The sequence below is a fragment of the Choristoneura fumiferana genome, chromosome 4, assembly GCF_025370935.1.
Source record: "Choristoneura fumiferana chromosome 4, NRCan_CFum_1, whole genome shotgun sequence".
NCBI lineage: Eukaryota > Metazoa > Arthropoda > Insecta > Lepidoptera > Tortricidae > Choristoneura > Choristoneura fumiferana.
Window position 1 is genome coordinate 10593098 of NC_133475.1, and position 25708 is coordinate 10618805.

The 25708-nt window shown below is 35.6% G+C and overlaps 1 protein-coding gene across 26 annotated transcripts; it reads left to right on the forward strand.

Annotated features, from left to right (window-relative positions):
* LOC141427443 (glutamate-gated chloride channel-like) lies at positions 1 to 23864 on the forward strand. Of its 26 annotated transcripts, XM_074086889.1 has the most exons (16): positions 1 to 83; positions 4770 to 4859; positions 6281 to 6369; positions 6477 to 6572; positions 7398 to 7462; positions 7725 to 7877; positions 7972 to 7992; positions 8168 to 8318; positions 8409 to 8549; positions 9047 to 9121; positions 9926 to 10078; positions 10283 to 10435; positions 11827 to 12041; positions 13694 to 13744; positions 15075 to 15185; positions 15564 to 23864. In XM_074086889.1, exons 2-16 carry the CDS (start codon positions 4780 to 4782, stop codon positions 15708 to 15710), a joined length of 1701 nt encoding a protein of 566 aa, XP_073942990.1. In that variant the 5' UTR covers positions 1 to 83; positions 4770 to 4779; the 3' UTR covers positions 15711 to 23864. The 26 variants fall into 26 exon arrangements, with proteins under 26 accessions (XP_073942990.1, XP_073942992.1, XP_073942997.1 ...); XM_074086891.1 differs by lacking the exon at positions 13694 to 13744; XM_074086896.1 differs by lacking the exon at positions 10283 to 10435.
* Positions 23865 to 25708: the final 1844 nt, after the last annotated feature.

Below are 25708 nucleotides of genomic sequence, written 5' to 3' on the forward strand. Positions count from 1 at the left end.
CAGCGTGATGGTGCGGCGGACGACGCCGGCGCGAACGCGTTGATCTCTCCACATGCCGGCTCCGATCTGCAGTCAGCAGAAAGGTGTGAGATTAACCCCCTGTTTCACCATCCATTGATTAAATTTATTTGACGAAAAAATGTGATGCCGTCTCTGTTTGTTTTGTTCGAATAGACGGTGACGGCATCACATTTATCCGTCAAATAAATTTTATCAATGGGTGGTAAAACAGCCCCGTTAGACAGAAAGAAATAATGAATGCGATAGCAAGCGTCCACGCCTTAGCCAATACGGCCTCTGGTTTGCACTATGGTCTCTCAAGCAGAGGTTCGTGGGTTCGAGAGCATTTTTGTGTATCATTTGAGTTTTCCCTTGAGTTTTACGGTAAAATCATGACGAAACCTGGAAAAAATTCGATGATGTCTGTAAAGTTCCAAATCCGCACTGAACCATGAGAACTACGGCCCAAGTCCTCTCATTTTTTTAGGCCTGTGCCCTACAATGGGACGTATATTATATCTAATGGGCCGAGATGAACATGTAACTCTCTGACAAACAAAACTTTTCAGAAGTAAATAATGCCTATCCCTTATTTACCCTTACTGATGTTTTTTGTTAAAGTTTGAGGTGTCTCCTACCCAATAGGCAATGAAAAAAATCGGACAGACAAATTGTTTTCATCGGTTATAAAGAAATTCTTGTATTTTTTTAATGTAAGCTTAACGTTCACTGTAGGTATTTTTTATTGAATGTACTACCTACTATCTATCACTAAGACCGAAAACTCAGCCTGCATGCACCCACTTCTCATTAGCTCTGTACAAAAAAACTTAGTCACCAGACTGTACCATTTGTGCTTCAAATATAAAATATCACACAACTTCAGAAATAAGATCATGCCTGAACAGGAACGGGGTTGTTCCGCTAGGTATTTAAATGAAACGTCACATAGCTTAGATAACTCTCTGGCCTGGACATAGACAGATTGTTAATTGGATACGGTCCCTCGCTATACACGGACTTTTAGATAAAATCGAATCTGACTAACTTGATTTGCTGGACTAGATGTGAACGGTTAAGCTTTTATAAATTCATAATTAGTTGAAAAAAAAATAACGAATTTGTTCCTAACTCGAGTGAAGATTAGGGTGTTGATGTTTAGATTTAGTTGCCACACTGTAAACATGTCAAAGTGGTTCAAAGTGAATTTTACTGTTTGTTTCTAATCAGTGCAGGGTCAGTGTAAATAAAACGATGCGATTGGTCAATCGTTCTTAAGACGTACCTATAGTCACGCTTGAAAACAAAATTAGCAAAGAAACTAGCTTGGGTAAATGTTTACTTCACCATTCATAAGCTACGTTTCAATAGGGATGTGCTGCCTGTCATTAAGATCAACAAAATACAGCGTAGTAGAGACTCTAATTTGCATGTCGTTGAAATTTGGACTGGAATTTTTTTGAATGTTTTGCCTTCTCGGGATACATTTAACAGAATAGTCCGCTACCGTCTCGTTCGGTTTCGTCATTATTAGAAGGTACAATGGCAAAGATTGTCAGCCCGTTTTACCCACTATATGTCATTTAATTTAAAAATTTACATACACACATACATTTTTTAACGAGTAACGGAAATACATACTAGACTCTGGCAAAATTATCCCCTGATGAGCAGTCATATTTTTTTTTTAAACTAACACACATAACATCGGGGATAAAGCAAATACTCGTAAATCCGCGTAACCAGTATTGGATAATTTCGGGTAGGTATCTATCAAACTTTGCCAATTTCCAATTTTTACTCCAAATCCATTGAAAAATAATACAAATATGAAGTAAAACTCCCTCTACACGTAGTGCAGATACGCGGCATGTACGTATGCTAAATAAGTGGTTTTGCATTATCCCCGGCGATATGTCATTCACTAGCTACAAAAGTGACAGCGGGATTGATGGACGATGTGAGGACGGCCAGTCGTTGGTTGCACATTTATGCAGAAATACTGTGAAACCCAAGATAACCGAGTCACATAACTTTAATCAAAATTGCACATTGTGCAAAAGATGCACATTTATGCAGAAATACTGTGAAACTGAAGATAACCGAATCACATAACTTTAATCAAAATACTGAAACATTTAGTCGAACTCCATTGATTTTTTTGTAATCAGGCGTGTGGACTCCAAGGTACTCTTACTGTACAGATTATAAACACAAAAATCTTCACTAGATATATTCATTACGCGATGTTAAGGGTTGATGTTAATGAGCTTCCAGTAATTCAACGCAGTTGCGTGCATCATGATCACGGGCAGACATGTATCTAGTTACATAGTTATCATAAATTTATGTAGTGTAAATAGCCGTGAATTATTAAAAAGCAGTCTTTATCTTTATATTTTTAAACTGGACATATATTCACAACATTGCATTCGTAAAGAATCGATACATGAAATAAAGTTTATTTGCTTCCCCCATCCAGAGCACACCAAATATCGCTTGCGGGAACTTCAAAATCCAATATCAATAACCCTTTCAAGCATAGTAAGGTTGAAGAAGCGCTGACTGACTGAATAAAGAGTTTTGGACCGGCTACGTCTCCTTGGGAAGATTGCAGTTTCTTAGTGATTTTTCGATTTAGTCCAACTTTCACAGTTAGACATTTCACCTTATCAATAATTTGTCATTGTTTATTCCATTCGCAAAATCGAATTGCTATTGAACGATATACTTACGGTCAAGCGATTTTAGCTTCAAGAGAAGATGCGATTGGGTTCTGTAACACATTTATAATGAAAAAAGGAAACCACTTACATAGTTCGCTTAGAATATCTCAAAGTTATTCCTCCAATTTTAAACAGCTACTTACAAATTACAACCTTGATTCAAATTGACTACATTATTTTTGCAATTTCGCTTGGTGGCTATTTAAATTTTAAAGCGAGCTTCGTGCCTGAAGCGTTATTGACGTCATAAGCATAACAACTTTTGAAACTAGGTCGTGTATTCAATTCCGGGCCAGTGGCAAAAAAAATAATTATTATTCACGACCTTGCGACATGTGAGGTGCTCGTGAGGCTCGCATGACTCGTGTTCGACTGAATATTATGCATTTAAGTTATATCGGCACGGAAATCTTAATGAAATCAATAAAAACAGTCTATGTATGTTAAAATATTATTTGAATATGTAGGAAACATTCAGACAAAAAAAATTTAACCAGCTTTTTGCTAACACTTCTTGAACTTGTCATCCAACCTATGTACGTAATGTATATCAAATTTCATAAGTCAACTCGGCCACTAGAATTGGATCAAACTTAACTTGTAAAATTAGAAGCAAAGAAATAATTATACGAGATGAAGTTAAGTAAAGCTTGTAAAAACATGAGTATTTTACACTTTTATTTCCGTATTTACAATAAAGTTAAAGAAAACAATGAAACTACTGTACCTATCAGTATATTTGACTTTACAATAGTTTTCAAACTTTTAGTTGATTTTCAATTCCAGAATTCGTGTAGCAATTTTCATCTGCGACCCATATTGCGCTATTCGAATATTTGAACTTACATTAATTTGACCGCATTGTCCGAACGCCTACGTATCAGAGTTGTATGTATCATGTTACGTTAAAACCCGTTACGATCAAATTAATAAAAACACGAATATAACCCAATTTTACCAAAGACACTATTATGATAATCAAACTTTTTTTAATTGGAAATTAACTCGTATATAGTTTGAAATCGTTAGGCTGCGCGAGAAAACGAAATTCTGTGAGAGGAAAAGCACGCAACTGAAACTCTGAAAAATACAAAGTTATTTCTTAATTTAATTACAATTACATTAAAATTCATTGAAAAATACAAATCAAATTCAATTACAGATAACAGTAAAATACATCTTATTCCCTTTCGAAGTTTTTCTCTCTATCTTTTGCTGATCCGTCTATCAGTGGAATGTCATTTTTAATAAGTTTTTTTTGCTGGCTCTACTTACATTGTACCCAGTTTAAGTCGATGCCAACAGTTGAAGAGTTCCTTCCTGCGGAGACGATCGTGGGAAGATCACCAAAATTGCATTACCAGAATACCTCACTACTAACTGCCTATACTACTACTAGAATACTGTCATTAAACTTACACTAACTAGTAGGTACGCCAAATTTAGACACAATGAAATACCAGGTCAAAAAACGGTTCACATATTTTGAAACCACTACTTGTTTACATTACATTATGAACGTAACAAGTTAAATAGAGACTGTTAAAAAGAAAAAATTCAAAGTGTCATATCGGACTACTCATTCATTCGCCTAGCCTTTAGAGAGACAAGCGATAAGAAACTTCTTAAAAAACGAGAAGTTAAGCGAACTTAAATCTTTCGAGCTTTCATCATATCGCAGATGATACTATAATGCCGCATAACTAACAATGTCTTAATGCCGCTTACCGAACCTACAAAAAATAGCAAAATTGAGATATCAAAAAAAAAAATTGAATTGATAGCCTCCTCCTTTTTTTGAAGTCGGTTAAAAACTGGTATATATACTGAGCGGCAAAAAATCTGGCCCTCAAATATATGCCGTAATAGGTTTTGCATGTAGAGCGGGCCAAATTTTGTGCCGCTGAGTATACTTATAAACACAAAAACATTTAATTTTACAGCTCTCCTGTAAAATTTTATCTCTAGTCAGATTGCATTGCCTTGTTGGTCACGCGGCATTGCAGTGTCATCGACGATATACTTGACCCTTTTTGTTCACAGATGTCCTAATATGGGTTGGACATGCATCGTGGCACGCGCTGTGGCCTTCTTCCTCATGCTCAACCGCGCCTCGGCACTCACATCCGACATGTAAGAAAGATTGACCCTCTTTGTCGCCTAGTTGATTCAATGATGCCCGTGAAGCCTTAATTTTCTCTATTTACCTAAATAATGTCTGAACGAAAATGCAGTTATTTAGAAAACTTCTCTATTTTTTTTATTACACGATGATTTGTAATCGGTGGTTAGGAGTTGAAAAAATATTAAGCAGCTAAAATTGAACAGGCGAGATCTGAAGCAATCAGTCTTAAATCTTAATTGCTTAATATTTTACAATCTTATTAAAACCAATAACTACCGTATGCATTACTGAATTTAAAAAAAATGGTATCTGATCACCGAATAAAAACCGTGGTGTGTTTTAACGAGGCTTTAGTACACTAGATGTGACTATGTCATATCAGTAAATTACATGACCAATCTTTTTAGCTTTATTAACACAAGCTTTTATCGAATAAATGAAAGCATATTTATCTTGTAATTATTATTGATAATAATATTTATATTATATAAGAATCTAATATGTGTGTGAGAAAAAATAGATGCTTCATGTCGCCATAAATGTTAGCGTGCTTAGCTCTCTGTAACTCAAAATCTTTCAATCTGTATCAATAAAGTAACCATTTAAAAAGCGTACCTACTACTGATTCGTGTTCATTACAAAGCCTCCGTACTGACGACCAAATGTTCATCATTAAACACTTACGTTGATCGCATTAAAAAATATTATCCAACGCAGCTTTTTGCGGTCCATTGCAATATCGACGTTTCAATTTAATTCCGATCAGATACTTGCCTCATCCAGAGCGCTGCTATAATGAAAGCTAGTTGATTTATAATCAAACTCAGATTTTCGCGTAGTAATATTTGAACTTTTTTCACACATATTGAGTAAAAGCTGCAAGAGTGGCGACCGTCCAAGCGAAGGTAACTTGCTAGCCGGCACAGCGCTGGCGGAGCGTGAAGTTCCTCGCTCTATTAATATACCCTTTAGATGGTGTTATGTAAATTGTCTGTGGAGCCCTTGCGCCCCTCGTGTACATAATTATCGATTAGGATGGAATTCAATAAAGCTTTTACAACTTCGGAAACGTTGAGAAAGACTAGGTCTAAATGATTATCAAGAAATTTTATAAGTTCTCGAAAACAATGTGAAATCGTGAAAGGAGTAGACCGCAAATGAGTTAATAACATTATCTCTGATTGCAATACTGGATATGGTTGCCTTTTAGACGTTGTTGAGCCCGTCCCTTTGTTGTGGCAAGGTAATGGGTGCTAATCTAAAATCGATACCAAGTTTGCCACACTTAATTTTCCGTGATAATATGCTACTAAGATTAATGTTTCTTCTGCTTATGATGGCCGAGTGTCAGCCTTTTGTGATTTACTACTTCGTTATATGAAATCTACTTTCGTTCGAGGTTTAATATTTTTCACTCGATTCTTTCCAGTTTTGCAGCGGGAAAGTCGGACAAAGAGATATTGGACAACTTATTGAAAAACTCCCGCTATGATAAAAGACTGCTTCCACCAGTAGATGGTAAGATATTTTATAATTAGATTGCTTTGTTTTAGTTTATCATAGACGTGTCTTACATTGTTTTCTATATGTTTTAAAGGATGTAAAAATTGATGTAATAATTGCAGATCCAGAATTTTGTTGTGGCCTAACATCGCCCAATGACTCTCTGGCACAAAATAGGGTCGGACTGTCCTCGCTCCGGCCTCGCTCGCACAATCGCGGTGCGTTGTGTTTCATGTTTTTGAAAAGAGAAATTCATCCTTTGTATATATACTTGCTGTAGCGTCCTTACGTATTAAGCGCCTATCTGTTGCACGCTATTTCTATGTCTAGGTTTTCTTCCCATGACCGCTTCTTCTTGACGGTATGTCTGTGTACAAATTATGTTTTATTTTAAATCACTATTTATGTTTATTTCATGCACTTGTTTAAATGTGTTAGTTGAGCACACTATTACACCGAGTTGGTAGTTCGACGTTGATTCTCTCTGCAGCAGTTATACTCTAGACTAGGCATTCTCGGTTAACGTTATAACCCATATTAAATTAAATCTTCGTTTGACAGTTAAAACATTTCAGTACAGTGCCTTTTGTTTTATTTTCCGCTTTGTTACTTCCTACGTTTTCTCTTTTCACAAACATCAAACACGAATCGTATTTAATAGAAAATGCTGTATTTCTTTGTCTTTCAAATCTCGGGTCTGCCTATTCTTAGTTTGGATTATTATTTCAACGTTTCGTGGATACCATGCCTCTTTTAATTCCAATTCTTGCTGACAAATATTAGGCATTTCTTTCACCCACATTTAATGATTTGCTTTTGAGAGGTAAGACCACAGTCATAGATAGATAGATTATTCAGTACAAATCTAAAAAAGAGAAGTTTTAGATTACTGCACAAAATCAAGTCACTTCCTGATGTCTATATAAAACCTATAGATTAACTTAAGTGCATGTATGTCTTTACTGTGTTTTGTTAGTATGATACTGTCCTAGCTTATAGATCATTAATCAAAAACTTTACGATTTCTTCCTATTCGTTTTCAGGTGTCCTCACCGTAAATGTTAGCGTGCTACTTCTTAGTTTAGCATCTCCAGATGAATCTAGTCTTGTAAGTAGATGTCATAATATATACCACTAAATACCTTTGCTTTTTTTCAAGGAGCCGGTTAACTTTGCCTTAATCGGCTTACGATCGCAGCCATGCCACTTAGCAGTAATAGAACGTACTAAGATATATATCGTTCTGACCTTTTGCTCCCTTAAACTTGTATACTGATGTGTGTCTTTTCAGTTTCTTGATAACTGTTTTTGATTTCCGGCCATTTTGCGACCGACAGTTTGGGGATGATGACAAGGCTCATATGTTTCAGAAATACGAAGTAGAATTCCTCCTGCAGCAGCAGTGGTACGACCCGCGCCTGCGTTACTCCAACCAGTCGCACTACGACTTCTTGAACGCCATCCATCACCACGAAGACATATGGCTTCCTGACACCTACTTCATCATGCACGGCGACTTCAAGGTTAGTCTTCCACCAATCGTCCTTCAATGTATCAGTGTAACCAGTGTTATCAAATTTTTATAGTAAATTGTTTCCACCATGCTCACGTCTGAAGGAATTTTCCCAGCACTCATGGGTATTTATGAAAACGCAACTAGTTTTAACCGCTTATTGAACTTCATTGGCCTTTATATGTATATATATGCCTTTTTAAAATCATTTAGGGTTCACGAAGGTCGTAAAGTAACCATCACACGCGCTCTTGTGTTTCATTGATATGGCAGTTTACATTACGTGTAATTGTGTTTCAGGACCCGATCATACCAATGCACTTCGCGTTGCGTATTTATCGTAACGGCACTATAAACTATTTGATGCGGCGGCATCTAATCTTGTCCTGTCAGGGGCGGCTCAACATCTTTCCTTTTGATGACCCATTGTGTTCATTTGCCTTAGAAAGTAGTAAGTAGAACTCTCACAGAGAATTTACTCGGATTTTCGAATTGACAAGCTCAGTTTTTATAAACGTCATAATGCTATTTCTATTTTTAGTATCATACGAGCAATCAGCAATCACTTACGTGTGGAAAAATGACGAGGATACACTCCGAAAGTCACCGTCGTTGACGACGCTGAACGCGTACCTCATCCAAAACCAGACGATCGCTTGCCCGATCAAGGCCAGCTGGAGAGGTGAGCTGACCACTATCAGCGACCATGACATATTAACATTGCTTATTACAACATTATATTTATATATAACAATGACAAATTAATTTAAATTATGTAGTTTAGCCTCCCGAAATTATTTTATTTTCTTAAAGCACATCCTTACACATTGCACCAGAAGGGATAAGTGATGTTTTCATTATATTCAAATTCTAATTAACTCTTTTCAGCTTGGTCTTGATTTGTGTTTGAGGTTATTTTAAACTTTAGTTATGTCATGTAAACATAAAGTAGATGCTTTTAGACTGTGGAAGTTTCAAACTTTAGTATAGCTAGCATGTTCTTCATATAGTGGTTTGATCAGTATATCCAATAGTTTTGAATCATAAACAGTACTGAAACAGACTTTTATGAAAGAGCTAAACAGTTTCCTAATAAAAGTAGTTGTAACTTAAATGTTAATGTGAGTAAAAATAATTAGAGTATAGAATGTAAGATTGTATTAACGTCTTTGCAAGCAGCTGAGGGTAATTCACTTTACGAAGAAGACGAAGAGCTGACATGTAATCTTTGCCAGAGACGCTTTGAGGAGCAAGGTACTGAGCGCCGGGCGAGCTCCGTCCGGTGCCGTCCGGTCGTATTTACAGTAATATTCCGCTTATGTGTGAGTAAATGCGTTGTTGTGGATGCTCGATGTAACGCGGCCACAGACTTGGGACTCGGACCTCAGCGTCAAATGACAAGTTTAAGCGGCGGATTTATACCACGTAACATTAGGTTGTTTCATAAGTCGCTACAGTATCTCACAAACTTTATCCTAGCATGCCTATACTATTCGTTTTGGTATTCAACTAAGAGTAAACTGCAAACAGTTCAAAAGTAATTCAAGTAAATGTTTTGATTACATTTAGCTTAACACCTGAATGTATGATGAATGTAAATAGTTGCTAGTTATTTATTAAACTCTCTTCTCGCTGTAGATCTTCTACGTTTAGTCCTCTTAGCTGTAGCAACGACTGAAACAGCCGACCGTCCGTACTTAGTATCATCCTCTCATACCATGCACGTAGTATAATTGATGTACTTAAATGCACGTGTTTGAAATAGTTTGCTCTCATATATTTGAACAAACTACACTTCATTCAGTTGTTCCTTTACATCCGAACACTATGCGCTTTACTCATACATACCGGATAGTATTTTAGTTTACTTATTACATTAATTATTTTGTTTGACTCGCTAAAAACATTTGGTGTTTACTACAAGACCACAGACTGAATGGAGTTACTTGGAATTATCTATTCACGTCACTTTCAACCTGTTATACTTATCGTATACATCAAAGTGTAAATGTTATTCTGTTTGATGTGCTAGTTTTCGTAACAATGTTAACTCCGCAGGTAACTACAGCTGTTTAAAAGTCGACCTAATCTTTACAAGAGATCGAGCGTTCTACTTTACTACAGTATTTATCCCTGGGATCATATTGGTGACGTCTTCGTTCATCACCTTTTGGTTGGAGTGGAACGCGGTGCCTGCGCGTTCCATGATAGGTAACAAGCCAGATGGACAGCGGGATTGCGCGGTCTCGCATTTTTAAGCATCCTTTCTTAGCATCTAGATGTGGCTGGGGCTGCCTTGAACACGCTAGCAAACTATTTTGCAGATCAAGTCGCGATGTAAATAACCAGTCTTACCAACTCTCACGGCCTAGCGCTTAAATTTAATTGTTTTTAGATTGTGCTTGCTATTTCTAGGTAATTACAGCTGCCTGAAGGTGGATCTCATCTTCACGCGGGATAGATCATTTTACTTCACCACTGTTTTCATTCCGGGAATCATTTTGGTGACGTCGTCGTTTATTACTTTTTGGCTGGAATGGAATGCGGTGCCTGCTAGAGTTATGATAGGTTGGTGTTATTATTTTATTTCGTTCTTGGTTAAGAAATGGGTTATACTACTATTATATTCTTTATATTATACTCTTAACAATGCATTTTTATTTTTAATGTTTACATACATCGAGTCGGGGATCGGTGTTAACAATATTATGTCACAATACATGTTCAATGATTTTCTAAGTTTTTGTGGTAATACGAAATATATTTTGGGTGCAAACAACAGGTGATCTATCTATGATAAACTTTAGCACGCAAAAGAAGTGTAGCGTACTGATAGTGGTATCCGTTTATTCCTTTTAAAGACGCACCGTGCATATTACGCGGCCTCAGTGACTGCAGGACTATTTTGGGTTTAAATAGTCTTTTATAGTAGATATTTTTAAATTTTACTTGTTACCGCTATTACCTTAAATGGGCAATGGAGCTGCGTGACGGTTATTATTAAAAAATTAAGTTAGTTATTTAATGTTCCGTACTTGTGCATCTACGATATAATACTGTGTTTTATGCATAATAATTTATAGTTCACCAGTTACGAGTCCAACTGTTATTCGGACCGTGTAATAGACACGTTACGTGCTTAATATTAAATTAAGATACATACGCATACGTAAGTGTAAGCCAACTCAATTAAATAACTCAGCATGAACCACAAGCATTATCTCACTAGCTTTTGCCGAACCTCTTTATATTTAAACACATTTTAACATCTAAATCATATTGTTACACATTCGAATTGATGTAATTTTTTAATATATTGTAGCTAGTCGACGTAATAAATAATTTAAATGTTAGTTGATGTTATGGACACTGCTCAAGAAGGTCTTGGAATCAAAAGCGTATGAATACTTACATACCTACTCGTAACGTGCTGGATGCTAAGACACTTTTGACGAGTTTAGTACTTACCGATTCTAATGCATTTTGGTCTTGCCTTGCAAATATTTTGTTAATATAAGTGTTTAGAATGTACAATTCGAAATCGCTTACTTAGATTATCTTTTATAGTAGACGCCTTTTAATTAAAAGTTAAACAAAAAGCAAATAATCCAATTTTTTTCCATACAGACGTAGTACATATATATATAATGATTTTCCATGGTATTTTATCGGAAAAGTTCGTATTTATCGTGCTCTCTTAATTAACTTCAGCACCCATCGTACAGCTATCGTGAATAATAAAATTCCATCTTAACGTTTGTGAACATATTTCACTCATTTAAAACAATAATTGATTGACACATCGAGTGCCATCGTATTTCGATTGAGATCCGACTTTTCCCGATGGAAATACACATTAGTTGCTATATCTGTATAGAGTAAAACAAATAATTTAAAAGTTTTTCTTTTATTTCTTTATCTGAAATCATAAATGTAATACGTCTTTCTCTGCTGCGCAGGTGTCACGACCATGTTGAATTTTTTCACGACATCGAATGGTTTCCGTTCCACCCTGCCAGTGGTGTCCAATCTAACGGCCATGAACGTGTGGGACGGCGTGTGTATGTGCTTTATATACGCATCTCTACTCGAGTTCGTGTGTGTCAACTACGTGGGGAGAAAGAGGCCACTGCATAACGTCGTGTATAGACCAGGGGAGAACCCTGTGACACAGGTGAATATGAGCTTTTAAAAACTTGAATCTAAATCTCTTTGACGTGGTTTTGTGTTCTCAGCTAAGGTTTTAGGTCGCATGTGAATGTCTTGCATTTGTATACTCTCAACTCACTTACGACATTTTATTCGATGTCTTGACGACCTAGAATCTCAACTTTAGTGTGTCGGTGTAACATGTGTGCCAAATTATTCACTAATTTTACTTTTGTGTGTGTTATCAAATTTGTCATAGCCTTTCAAACATAGCCTTTATTTATTTAATCAGTATTTTTTTATGTTTAACAAAGGCAAAAATACATATTTTAATTAAATTATTTTGTAAATACACTTCTACTATACCACGCGCCATATAAATCTGCCTAAAAGTTCATTACTTACTACTCAGTTTTGACGCATTTTTGAGATACATTTTTATGCGACGTCTTTACGTTACTCCCGGATTGTGTTCGAATCGCTTAACGGTATAGTGCCTATTCAATTATTGGAATTATACCATTATAGTTTTTGTGGTACTACCTAGTTGTGGCAATGAACTTTTAGGCAAAGTTAGGCGGCGGAAGGTATATCAATAACACGATGTTCTTTTAAGCTCCCGTTCTTTAATGACTTGGTATTTGGTGGTATAAGGAAACATAACCGCATCAAAAGATAAGACACAGAACAATAACCTTAAAATACAGCTATTGACTTTATTACAACCAAATCCAATAAATTAGAATGCAGCGCAGATTTTTCGCCCTGCTATATTTGATGCCTAACTTTTATTATAAATGCAACTTAACTGACTGTACTTTTCTTAAATAAGTAGAATTCTATCTGCAACGGATCTTGTAATGAAAATCCTCACACGCTTGCTAGTCCATTTAATCGAAACCATGTCAAAGTGACAACTTTACATTTTTCCAAAATAAGTAGCGACGTATTTTTACGATATTTACTCTTTGCAATGTTTTCCCTTTACAAGTCATCAATAATTGGCACTTTTTGTTCCTCGGTAATCTCTTTCCATCTATGTTGTTGATTTTAAGAGCTCCGTAGATGACAAGAAATGATAAAAAAAAATATTATATTGTTAATTACAGAGACAATCCATGAACCCTGTTATATAGTTCAATCGTGTTGTTTTGCATCTCTACTTGTGAAAATTGAATCTCATGAATAACTAATTTTACATTTAAAAGTGCTCTACATGTTTTGGTCAATCTAACAGAAGAATTATGCGGTACTTTTGAAACCAACAACATACTTAGTAATTTTGTATCAGCATGCTCACAGTTCAAAATTTTCCTCTGCATGGACTTCATTGGCTCAGATATTTGACATAATAACGGGTAGGCCAGAATTCATCACATAATGGTTTCATTTGCAATCGTAAAATAGTCATTTCATTGAACAAACACAAAGACTTTTTTGTGTGGCCTCAGTATTTATTATAACATTCGCTTCTCATTGACATATACTGATTCAGAAAACATTGCAAAGATTACTTTTATACTGTGAGTGCACTTCTGTAACCAATGTCCGTGTCAAACTTAACATGATCGATGTTGGAAGTTTGCTGGCCACTACAAACTAGTCCGTGTTCACGGTTGCACATCGTAAGACCATCAGTCACGAGTGAACAAAATTGTGTGTGTGATGTGTTCACAGCGACTGCCCGCAGTCCTGAGCAGGATTGGCATTATACTGGCCAGCCCTTTGGTAAGAACCTTCGCCACATTCATTGGCACTTTCCGAAAATTACGCTGTTATATTTCTCATTCATTCCGAACAAAATTATCTGCCATGTTTTTAAATATAGTTAGATAACCAGGTGCATTAGGCTGTGAATTCATATACCTTGACTAAAGAGCAATGAAAGAAATATAACAATCTTGCAAGATCACTATCTTTTTCAACCAAAGAACCATTGCACGATTTGTTTTATGCATGCTGTAGGTAATTTTTGTAGTATGTATGTTAACCCTACATACAGAATAAATAGGTAAGTTTAGTACCCCTTAAATGTAAGAACAGAAAGCGATATAAATAACTACAATTTAACATAATTAAGCTTGAACTTCTTTTAATTACCTACTGTGATATTACTCACTTGCATGAACTAATTTTTATAAGTGTAAGAATTAAAAAGTAAGTTATGCTGGTTATTATTTTATTTAAGGTAGAAATTTACAGAACAAGAACAAGGTCTTGCTTACCTACTCACTTTTTAAAAACCATGGCCGCATCAACGCTGTTATCGATATCATTTAAATAAAGGCTGTATTTTATACTAAAAGTAGTTACTATCACGCTACAACTCAGTTACAGTTACACAACGAGTTGCTTATTTATTATAGTTAAAGCCGCCTTTCATCTTTAAACCCATACTTACAATAGTTCGGACACAGCTTTTGCAAATTTTCTACAACTTAAGCATACTTAGCTGTCGCAAATCAAACTCAGCAAGCAGAATTCAAATATGCCACCGTTGCTTTAAATTGAGCTTTTTAGGTTTGAACGTAAAATTAAAATGTTGATTAAGTCATAACAACATTAAGCTTTTGTCAGCCAATTATCACAGATCAATGCGACCCGGATAGCATTTTGCTTAAGCTAAACATAGTTGTCAATTTGCGTAGGAGGCGATGACATTTCTACAGTGGGCTAAGTCATCCACGCCCCAGCCAGAAACAAGCGGCGCTGTAAGTGATGCCACCGAACCGTCCAAATAAGCATTCCCCTCATCATCACAAACCTGTCTTCAAAAAATTAACGCATGATTTTTAATTTAATGCTGCTTTGGATCGCTCCAGCCTGTAAGTATGCCGTCTTTGTACTCGTAATCATGTCATTCATTGATTATAGACGTCGTATGTTACAAATTTCCTCTAATGCTGGACATTCATTTTGAAACTGTTTTTGGTCCTTTTAGTAAATCTTGCCTGGGATATATTTTTTTTTTTATCAAAACCCATATTTCTTCGTGTTTCCTGTGGTGTGGTTGAATATCACTGTTATATTCGTAATAAAGCTAAAGATGTCTTTATAGGGAGATAAAAAGAGAGAATCAACGGGTGCTGCAGACCTGGTAACATGTACGACGTGTACTGGTGCACCGGGCTCCTGTACGCACACCGCAAACAATGGCGGAGTATCGGAGGTAATTAACTGTATTGTTTTTTTTATTATTATGTCATCAATAACTTTCTTCATCCTTACCAACCATTTATTAATTGCCTGTACGTACTTACTCTTTTTTCTCCCCCAAATATTCATGATCTATTTTTTCTTATTACGTAAAAATGACAAATTATACGACTCTCTGTCGAAAAGGTACCAATGTTTAGCAAACATCATGATGCCTAGCCACAACCCTAGCGTAGCCTTAGTGAAAACTTTAACCAAGAATTTTAACCCTACAAGAACTATTGCAAGTAGTGGTTCCAAAAAAAATATCACTAGTTTAAACATATACGCCTAACTATAGCACAGTATTATCTCAGTGCTTGGTATTACATATTCACTATGTTTTTTTCAGCCATGTTTCGTCCAGGTTCGCAAAAAAGAACCACCCCATCCGATTCGCGTGGCCAAGACGATCGACGTCATCGCCCGCATCACCTTCCCCACTGCCTACGCCGTGTTTCTAATTTTCTTCTTTATCCACTATAAAGCCTTTTCTTAATGCTGCCTCTACTTTACTTCCCGCTGCTGGCTGCTTAACGAGAAAAGGACAGTCGTGTCTTTACATCTTGTATTTACTTTATTGGCCATATACGCATGAGATGAGCTGCCAGCGACAGTACCCGGTGCAGTGTGGGTTGATATTGACGTTCATTGCCATTGCAAATTGTGATGATCACTCACTATAGTGATAGTATTTGATATTAGGATAAGGACCATATTCAAAGCTGAAAACTATTATGCAGCTTGCTGTTGTTATATAGAACGTCATTGACATTGAGGATAAGATATTCGATTAGAAGAGAATGAATTTTCTACAAGTTTTGAAATAGTTTTCAAAAAATATTCGTAAATCGACGATTGATATGGAGTACGATTTTATTACTTTCTTGTCAATATCTGGAAACCTTATGATAGGATAATGAGGGATCAATAAAATAATAATGTGTGAAAATAAAAGTGCATATAAGCGTACACCAATCTTTGTAATGCGTATGAATTGGAAGAGAACGAAAGACAATCCTCGATAGGATGTTCAGTGGGATAGGGGGTTTTGTCATTTTTAGAGTAAAGAAATCTATTTCAAACCTTAAGCCGAGTTTAGACTTGCAAGAAAAATCGTGCAAGTTGCATTACATACATTGCGGCGCTCGATTGACCACTACAAACGCTTTGGCTTTACGGCGTCACAATGTAATGCAACTTGCACGATTTTTCTTGCAAGTCTAAACTCTGCTTTAAGTAAGACAGTCCAATTGTAAATCATTGCTTTAAGTTATAAATTGTATTTTAAGATAGGAAAGTCATAATAACTTTTATATATGTTAGATTTAATCACCACGGTTATTCCTTTATTCATATATATATATATATATATATATATATATATACACACACCCACACAAGTTAAAGTTGTGATAATATCATAAATCGATGTTAATGATTGCTTTTTAGAAGTGCTACATGAGTCAATGATGGAATATTTATAAGTTGACTGTACCTTAATATTGTGTACTTAAAAGTATTTAATTCAGATAATTTAATTAGTTATAAGTCAATACGAAGCTCAAGATTATTATTTCAAAAATGATTTGTATATGATACTACGAGCACTGTCAGTATTTGTTGAAAACTTCGATTATCGGTTTTTTTGTAAATTGTACCTACTTACCACGATGTTACTCTACGTGAGATGTGTTAGTATGAAACCATGAACATGCCTTCTAACATTAATATAATTTGCAGCCTTGAGTTAATATGTACTTAGAAGTAGTTTTAGTCCGCGTTAGGTACATAGTTATTATCGAATACCATTGTGACTAACCTATATTGACGGGATTACGTGATTCATAGATATCCAAATCTTCTCAAGTTAAAACAATTGACAACCCCAATAATTTAATCAGATGCTATACCAAACTGAATTAAAAAAATATCAAAAAAATCACTTTTTCCTTGTTACTTAAACTTTTTTTTAAAGTAGAAGTTATTTTTACTCCTTCCTAATTTTTCCTATCTGCATACCTACAATTTTAATGATTCCGAATCGTCGTTAGTGGTAACTACTTATGTATTTGCTCTCGGCTTGACTATAATCTTTATTTTTCATTGAAAAACCTACTGATCATGGTTGAAATGTTATTTCATTGACATTTTGATCGTTTCACAAAATGCTTTTTGCTTATTAAAAGAGCGGACCAACCAGTCAACTTTTTTTGAGAGTAGATTTTGTAGGTGTCTAAAATATAACAATGATTATCATTAAGAACAAATGCGTTTTGGCTGTGCTTTGATTCAACTTATGTACCTACATTTAATATACCTATAAGATCCCCTTACGTCTGTTCAAGTTAAGTTTAATAAATTCTCTTTGATGATGTTTACAGAAGCACTCAGTGTTAATGCACCTATCTATACTGAATCTATGTATATTACTATGAAATGGCGCGTACCTAGTAGCTACAGCTACTGCGACTTTAGTAATTCTATGTATACAGTCGTAATAGCTGCGAGAACCGACGCTGACCAATAGGCTTCGCTTCTTTACGTTCACAGAGCGCGCTACGTTGTTTCATTTGACAACTGTTACCAAAGATGTTAAGCAATGATCTCTTGTTATATTCTGCTATGTTACTAATATTTTAAAGTTTATTGATGTTAAAGTACAACGTGATCATTCCCTAAATTTTCTAATAAATACAAAAGTGATACTACTTTAATTCGCAACGTTTTAAATATTTAAAATGTAAGGTAAAAATAACATATCATTCGCTTTATAAGATACCTACCTAAATTACGCTATATCCTGTTAAACTAAACAACTGAAATGTATATTTTGTGCTGCCTTTCTATATTTGTATCTAATTTTATTTGTATTAAATAGGCGTATTATATAAGTGCCTGGTATTAGACACTACTTAATATTTTATTTTATATTACTGACTGTATCTAAAATATCTATGTCAAACCTGTCTGTTTTGTGCAATTTACTGCAGTCATATGAAAACAACATTAACATAAATTCAAATTATCGGCTGTTAACGTAGATCGTGATAGTAACATAAACATAAACTTAAAAAGTAGAACTTGCGTAGAAGTAACTTTAAAATTACGCTTAGCGCGTGCGGAGGTTAAAGGTTAGGTTTGATTATTAAATATTTTAAATTACTAATTCAAAAAACACTCAAAATTCAGCTTAATCCGGGCCTTTTTTGGTGCCTTCAGTGTCTGTTACACGTTACTTCGCAATCCCTTTTAATTTGCAAAATACAACACGTTTAACTGAAAAATGTGTGTACCTATAGCTTTAGCCTTATCTCTATCATACCTTACAATTTCACATGCAGAAGATGGTACCTATTTATATTTTAAATGTAACTTTTCCTTGTCATATCTTTCGATGCAGTATTTGCTGCTGATTTAAATATGTAAACGGGGTATCTTGTAATCTAACATAAGTATTCACTTTTTTATGCAGCTAGTATGAAAAAGTGGATACATGCTTGCATAAGTTAGGGAACCGAGCGTACCAACCCTGCATGTTTTCTACCGGTCTTATGGCATAGATTCCAAACCGTTACTTTAATTTGTATATTGCCTGAAACTCGTTGTCACCTTTCGGTTTTCAATTTAATTTCCAGTGCCCAAAAATTTGCAGTATTACCGTGTTACTTGACGTGGAGATAAACAAAATCAAACATAATAAAGCCTTTTCTTCCTAAATATATAAGTTTATGAAAACGTTGTCCTGTCCATTCAATAGGTCGGTAAGCAATGGTGCTTAATCGTGCTACGACTGGGATACACTACGTACCAAAATTTTAATTATCTCCTTTCTCAAAGGGCCGGCAACGCATCCATAACTCAACTAACTTATGTTTACGGCGGTGATTGTTTTCCATCACGTGACCCGCCTGCTCGTTTTCATCCCAAACCATTGAAAAGACGATTAGTGTTACACTGAAGATATTATCATTTTATTAATTTCAAATTTATATTAATAACATATTCGGACTAACAAAAATCGGAATGGTTATTTTTTTTGTGTATGTATGGTTTATAAATATTAAAAACTAGAGAGACGCTAAAACCTTAAATAGAGGGTGTAGTCAAAGCACCTACTTAGGAAATAGCAGCTGATATGATTTCAAATGCATATCTTTTGTAATAAGAATGCTGACGCTACATATTTACGCAGCTAGCAGTAGCCGCAAACATTTTTAGTCGAGGGGTGTCGTAGGCGGCAGTATATAAATTTTCTTTACTTTTAAACTCCTATTTAGATACTCGGTCGGGTAAGATACATAACTACAACTAAAATGACTGACCTAACTCACGGCTATGGCAACTTTTAGAGGCACAGCTAAAAAAGGAAAATCGGACACCGTATTCCAAATAAAGAGGATGATCAGATACAACATTTTCTAAGTCAACGTAATGATTAAGACAGTCTGAATCATCGAACGTGGGTCTATTTGTATTAAAGCCTCACAATCGAGGTTCCAATGGTAAATGCCTATTTACATTATACAACTTTCTTGGATATATTCCATATACAATAAAATTGAGGCAAAAGAAAAATCCTCAGTCTAAACCTAACGTGATATTCTTGCATATAGAAAGAGAAAGCAACTTGCATTCAATACTGGTATAGGTGTAACAGAGTTCATCAGTTAATTGAATGCAAGAATTGCCGCTCCATGCTAATCCGATGATGGAACCGGAAGGTGGCCACAGGGTCTCAGTAATGAAACGACATAGCGCCGTCGAGTTAGGGCTCGTTTGATTTGTCTTTATAAGTACTCTGGACCTGAATGATACCCAGGGTCTTGATGAACTATGTTGCGATAAACTAACTGCCCAAGCTCATGACATGACGCAGACATTGTATAACAAGAGGTGGTACAAATGCATACCTACTACTAAACCTGAATCTCCTAATATTATGGTGTACACAGATGCCTCAGAGTCTAAAATGACATGCATTTTATATTTTGAAAGTAGATAATTATTTATATATACACCTCTGGAAGTTACCTACCTATTTACGCACGCTTCCTTATAGTGATGAATGAGCAACCACAAAAGGGATTATCCTGAACCAAAAATATTCTTACAATATAATACCATGACAATTTTTTTTCCTTTTTAGTTCACTTTTTCAACCACACATCGAACGTTCAATGTTGAATAAAAATCTGCGGCTGCATAATAGGTACATGCAATAATTGCAGCAACACGTCATTTATCGTACAACTATAAGGTTTTAGACTTGACAAGACTTATATACAATTATTTTCGTGCAATAATGTCATAATTTAAACAAAGTAGGGTAGCAATTATTTCCTGTCAATACTTGTAATCAAGTTAATGGTTATTGCTCGCGTGTAAACACTTCAGTTCAATTCTTGAATACTATTATTACAACGACAGAATTGTAACTATACAATTATTGCCGATTCTTGTACAAGAAAGTTGTACAATGTAAATAGGCTTTAATAGTTCATTTGCGAAATTACATTTGAAATTTAACACAAGCTTTATCACCGTAAGGACCTTCATACCGCATGGAATTCAATAGTGTACGCGAAGTTCTCGGTCGGCACTTAGCCTTGGAAACTACAGCCCAAGCCCAAGCCCTATCATTCTGAGAGGAGGCCTGTGCCAGTGCCTAGCAGTGGAATTTGTATAAATCGCAGATGTCTCAATGTAAAGCCTAATTACTTAGACAATGTTCATTATTATTAATCTCGTGCTACATGAATCGTTCACTCGTTCAACGGTTCATTTGGAAAAATGATTTATTCGCGTGGATTGTAAAGTCACTTTAGGATATTTTCGTTAGTTACCTTAGGTACATACTCCATATTCATTAAAAATGGTTTTAATTACTCGTACAGTCTCGGGAGCAGCAAATTTTAAGCACTCAAACCGACTACTCTAATCTCAATCATGTCAATTAGAGATAGATATAATGTATATGATAGTGGTCACACTATTTTAAAGTTTAGCAAGACGATGTTGTTGTTGCCATATATAAATGTGAGAACCTTTTACGCGTGGGTTTTTGTAAGTCCTATTTAAATACCCACGTAAAAGGCATCGCCTAGGTACCTACTTATCGCCTTTTATAATGAACGAGCAATGAAACTAAAGGCTGTGATTACGTAATGTCAAACGCCACTTTAATTTTTTAGTTAAAAAATAAACAAATTGACAAATTTGATTGCCATTAAACTTTAATTGGACATAATCAATATTTTTTATTATTTTTTGTAGCTGCCGCCTGGCGCCCCATTTTAAGTACGTAACTAGTTAGAAATACAGTAGGTAAGACAAATATATAATATAAATAATTAGGTAAAAATCTATAAAATGCACGAAAAGACATTAGTGAGATAAATAATTACAAAAATAAACAAATTAATTAGAAATACTTATATTTAATGCTCCTTCGTATTGTTGAAAATGTTTTTACCCGATTATTTAGGGAAGATGTACCTACCCTTACGTAGACCCTGGAATTGTAAATGCATATATCTAATACTTGCACCCTAACTGAACCAACAGATGAATGCTGAAAATAGCCTTTTTTTGCATATTATTCAAATTGTAGGTACCTATGTAAAGATATGTAGATAACTATCACACACGTAACTGTTATTGACATGAAGTGCGATTGAAATAAGATAAAGATACCTACGCGTTGTTGCTGAAGTATCAAGGAGCGGGTTCTGGAGGGAGTTGTGTACATGCAAAAGAGGACCACATTCTGTGAATAGTTTTGAACTCAGAAAAGCATGCAAATTATGATTCTGAAATTTCTGAATGTTGCCAGGAGGTCCATTGTTTTTATTCCTGAGCCCCTAAGACATCATGTAAATGGACTGAAAAAATGCTTTTAAACCATTATTTTCCTGACAATATCCCATTTTTACCAGCTTTCATTTAACTTGCAATGTATGTATGTATGTCTGTAGTGTCTGGTATGTACAAATGTGCGGGTCAAATCTTGCAAGTTGAATTTGACCCACTTCCAGTAGCCGGATGACTTGAAATTTGGCATACTTATGTAAATCTGATGACAATACAATAATCGGATAGTGACATTCTGGTGGTCTAACTAGGATCGTCTCTGAAGGGCGGAACTCTGAAAATGTAGTTTAGATGACGATAAAAGTACAATCTACAAAAAGCACAGTCAGCAAAAAGCTTGTAGGTATTAAAAATAAAAAAAATAATGAAATACTTTTTTCTTACTACTTACCTAAAATGAAAGTTATCGACTGACTCGGTATATGTATAAAGCTTGTAGAAAATGAATATTATCACGTAATTAATTATTAAAATGTTCCAATAGCAATTTTTTCAGTCCATTTATATGATGTTTTAAGGGATGGGGTATAAAAAAATGGAACACTGGATCTCCTGGCAACATTCAGAATTATAATTTGCAAACTTTTCTGAGTTCAAAACTATTCACAGAATGCGGTCCCCTAATTTTGCATACGCAAATTCCCTTGGCGCCTGCTCTATTAGCTAAATTCCTTGATCGGGGTAGTATGTTGATTGGGTGTTCTTGTTACGTCGGCAATGATAGAACCAGAAACAAATAAGGTCGAGTAGATACTTATTTTGATGAAATATCAGAAATCGAATTATTTGGCAATGTCTCTGTGTGGAATGGGTAGTTGGATGCAAAACAAGCGAAGAATATATCAAGGGAAAACATAAAACATGTTATATTTATAATTAATTTGAAATCAAAGCTATCCATTTGTATAAAGCTGTAAGTTTGCAAATATAGTAGGTACCTAATTGCTATCTAAAACGTAAGACGGAATCTGTCATGTAAACATTAGATTGATAAGTGCAATTTAAATTAAGATTTTGTTTTAAATATACACAAGGGCGTAGCTAGGATTCTTTTAGGGGGGGGGGGGTGAAAACCAAATGTATACCTAATTTACATGCTGCGCTTATCTTAACTTAACTTAACTGAGATTTGTAAGCAATCGTGCTAATCAGCTTCATTCATTAGAGGGGGCAGCGCCCCTCTCCCGTGCCCGTACCTCGCTAGGCCCTTGAATATATACTCAGCGGCACAAAATTTGGCCCACTCTACATACAAAATTGCCTGTTACTGCATACATTCGAGGGCCAGATTTTTTGCCGCTCAGTATATATTATGTAGGTTCGTAATGCGCTACACGTAGGCATAAAATAGTACAACTTAGCCTGACAGGCCAGGCTACCGACTCGCGTCATTTTGTACCGCTACACTTGTTTTGGTCGACTAAGTAATTTACTTATGTAGGTACTTGAATTTTTGCAATATCATTAATTACAGTGAATATTTTGTAATTCGAGTTTATTATAACAGAACGCGAAAAGATGAAAAACAGTGCATGACAGTCGAACTTTTACGCAAAAAGGAAGTTTTAATTTTTTCATCTTCCCGCGTGCTGTCCGTGTGTACAATAAACACTAACACGCATACCTAGCCTTTGTAAATAAATCGTCTGAGCGACAACACTGTTGTCACAACAGACCGTCGTGTTTGTAATGTGGCTCCAAAAGTGTAGCATTGTAAATACTTTTAATGTAAAATTTATGAATTAAAATTTTCATCAAATAAAACACAAATTCAATTTAATAGATGTTTTCTTTGACCCTAATCCGGTTGACGAGTTTACTCGTTTTTAATTTTTTGTCCAATAACTTCCGCCGCCTAACTTTACCTAAAAGTTCATTGCCACGACTAGTAATAAAGAATAAAGGTATAATTCCAATAATTGAATAGGCACTATACCGTTAAGCGATTCGAACACAATCCAGGAGTAACGTAAAGACGTCGCATAAAAAATTTAAGTATCTCAAACATGCGTCAAAACTGAGTATTAAGTAATAAACTTTTAGGCAGATTTATATGGCGCGTGGTATACATCCGATAAGTACCTACAATTTTTCAAGTATGGGTGTAGAGAGGAGGCCAAACTTTGTGTGTGTATGCAAAGGGGTCCGGCGAAGTATTAAAATTAAATAACTGTTATTTACCTCTTGAAGCTGGACACTTTCCCCGTAAGAGTTTCTCATCCTTCCCTTTACAATCCATAGGTACCTACTTACAATCCACAACACATTTTTTTATTTTTCAATATTTCGTTTATCGTCGATAATAGAATAATGTCAAAGTCAAAGTCAAAATATCTGTATTCAATTTAGACTATAACAAGCACTTATGAATGTCAAAAAAAATCTATCACCGGTTCGGAAAAACCTCTGTTGAGAAGAATCCGGCAAGAAGCTCAATGAGGTATATTTTTTTTAAACAGATTTACAATATTATTAAATGATATGTATACATCACAAGTATTTAACACGGCTTTATTTTTAACACAGTAGGTTCGCTATTTGAAGGGATCGCTAATACGGATCGGAATTATTTCCAAATATACCTGTCCATGATATAATCATTAACTTTATAATACGCCTTAGATATTAATGTCTTCTTGACAATAGAACTGAATTTTGAATCCGTTTCATTTATAATATTTCCCAGAAACGACTTTTTAGTTTTAGCCAGTCTGTAAGATGGAACTTTAAGCTTCCCTGTCTTTCTAGTAGCCTTTGACTTATCGACGTTAGTGGGAAAATCATATAATAATATGTTCTTCCTTCATCATCATCATCCCAGCCTATATACGTCCCACTGCTGGGCACAGGCCTCCTCTCAGAACAAGAGGGCTTGGGCTATAGTTCCCATGCGGGCCCAGTGCGGATTGGGAACTTCACACGCACCATTGAATTGCTTCGCAGGTTTGTACAGGTTTCCTCACGATGTTTTCCTTCACCGCAAAGCTCGTGGTAAATTTCGAATGTAATCCCGCACATGAATTTGGAAAAACTCAGAGGTGCGAGCCGGGGTTTGAACCCAAGACCCTCTGTTTGAGAGGCGATAGGTCAAACAGCTAGGCCACCACGGCTTTTTGTTCTTCCTTACATACATGATTATTTCAAAAACATAAAGCGACGGCGGGTTAGGATACTGTTTCCTTAAAAAAAGATCAAGATTCACGCGTCTTCAAATTATAAATTGCTCTAATTGCTCTCTTTTGTAAGATAAAAATTGACTCAATGTCTTCAGCAGATCCCCATAAAATAAGGCCGTACGAAATAATGCTATTAAAGTAAGCAAAATACACCAACCGTGCCGTCGCCACATCGGTTAGCTGCCGTATTTTCCAAACTGCAAAAGCAGCAGAGCTCAATCTACCCGCGATTGCTGTGACGTGAGGTCCCCACTGTAGTTAAAGGGGCTCCTAGACGGGCCATATTTTCACTGCAATATGTGGCCGGCAACTATTGGTGTCCCTGTCTAACATGTGAGTAAGAGAGGGACACCAATAGTTGCCGGCCACAAATTGCCGTGAAAATATGGCCCGTCTAGGAGCCCCTTTAGAATCGAGCGTTATTCCTAAAAATATTGTTAATTTTACA

Coding starts and splice junctions, on each gene's coding strand:
- LOC141427443 (XM_074086889.1), top strand. CDS start 4,780: ATGGGTTGGACATGCATCGTGGCACGCGCTGTGGCCTTCTTCCTCATG. Junction 6,573..7,397: donor GCCTCGCTCGCACAATCGCG/GTGCGTTGTGTT, acceptor ATTCGTTTTCAG/GTGTCCTCACCGTAAATGTT. Junction 10,079..10,282: donor GCCTGCGCGTTCCATGATAG/GTAACAAGCCAG, acceptor TGCTATTTCTAG/GTAATTACAGCTGCCTGAAG.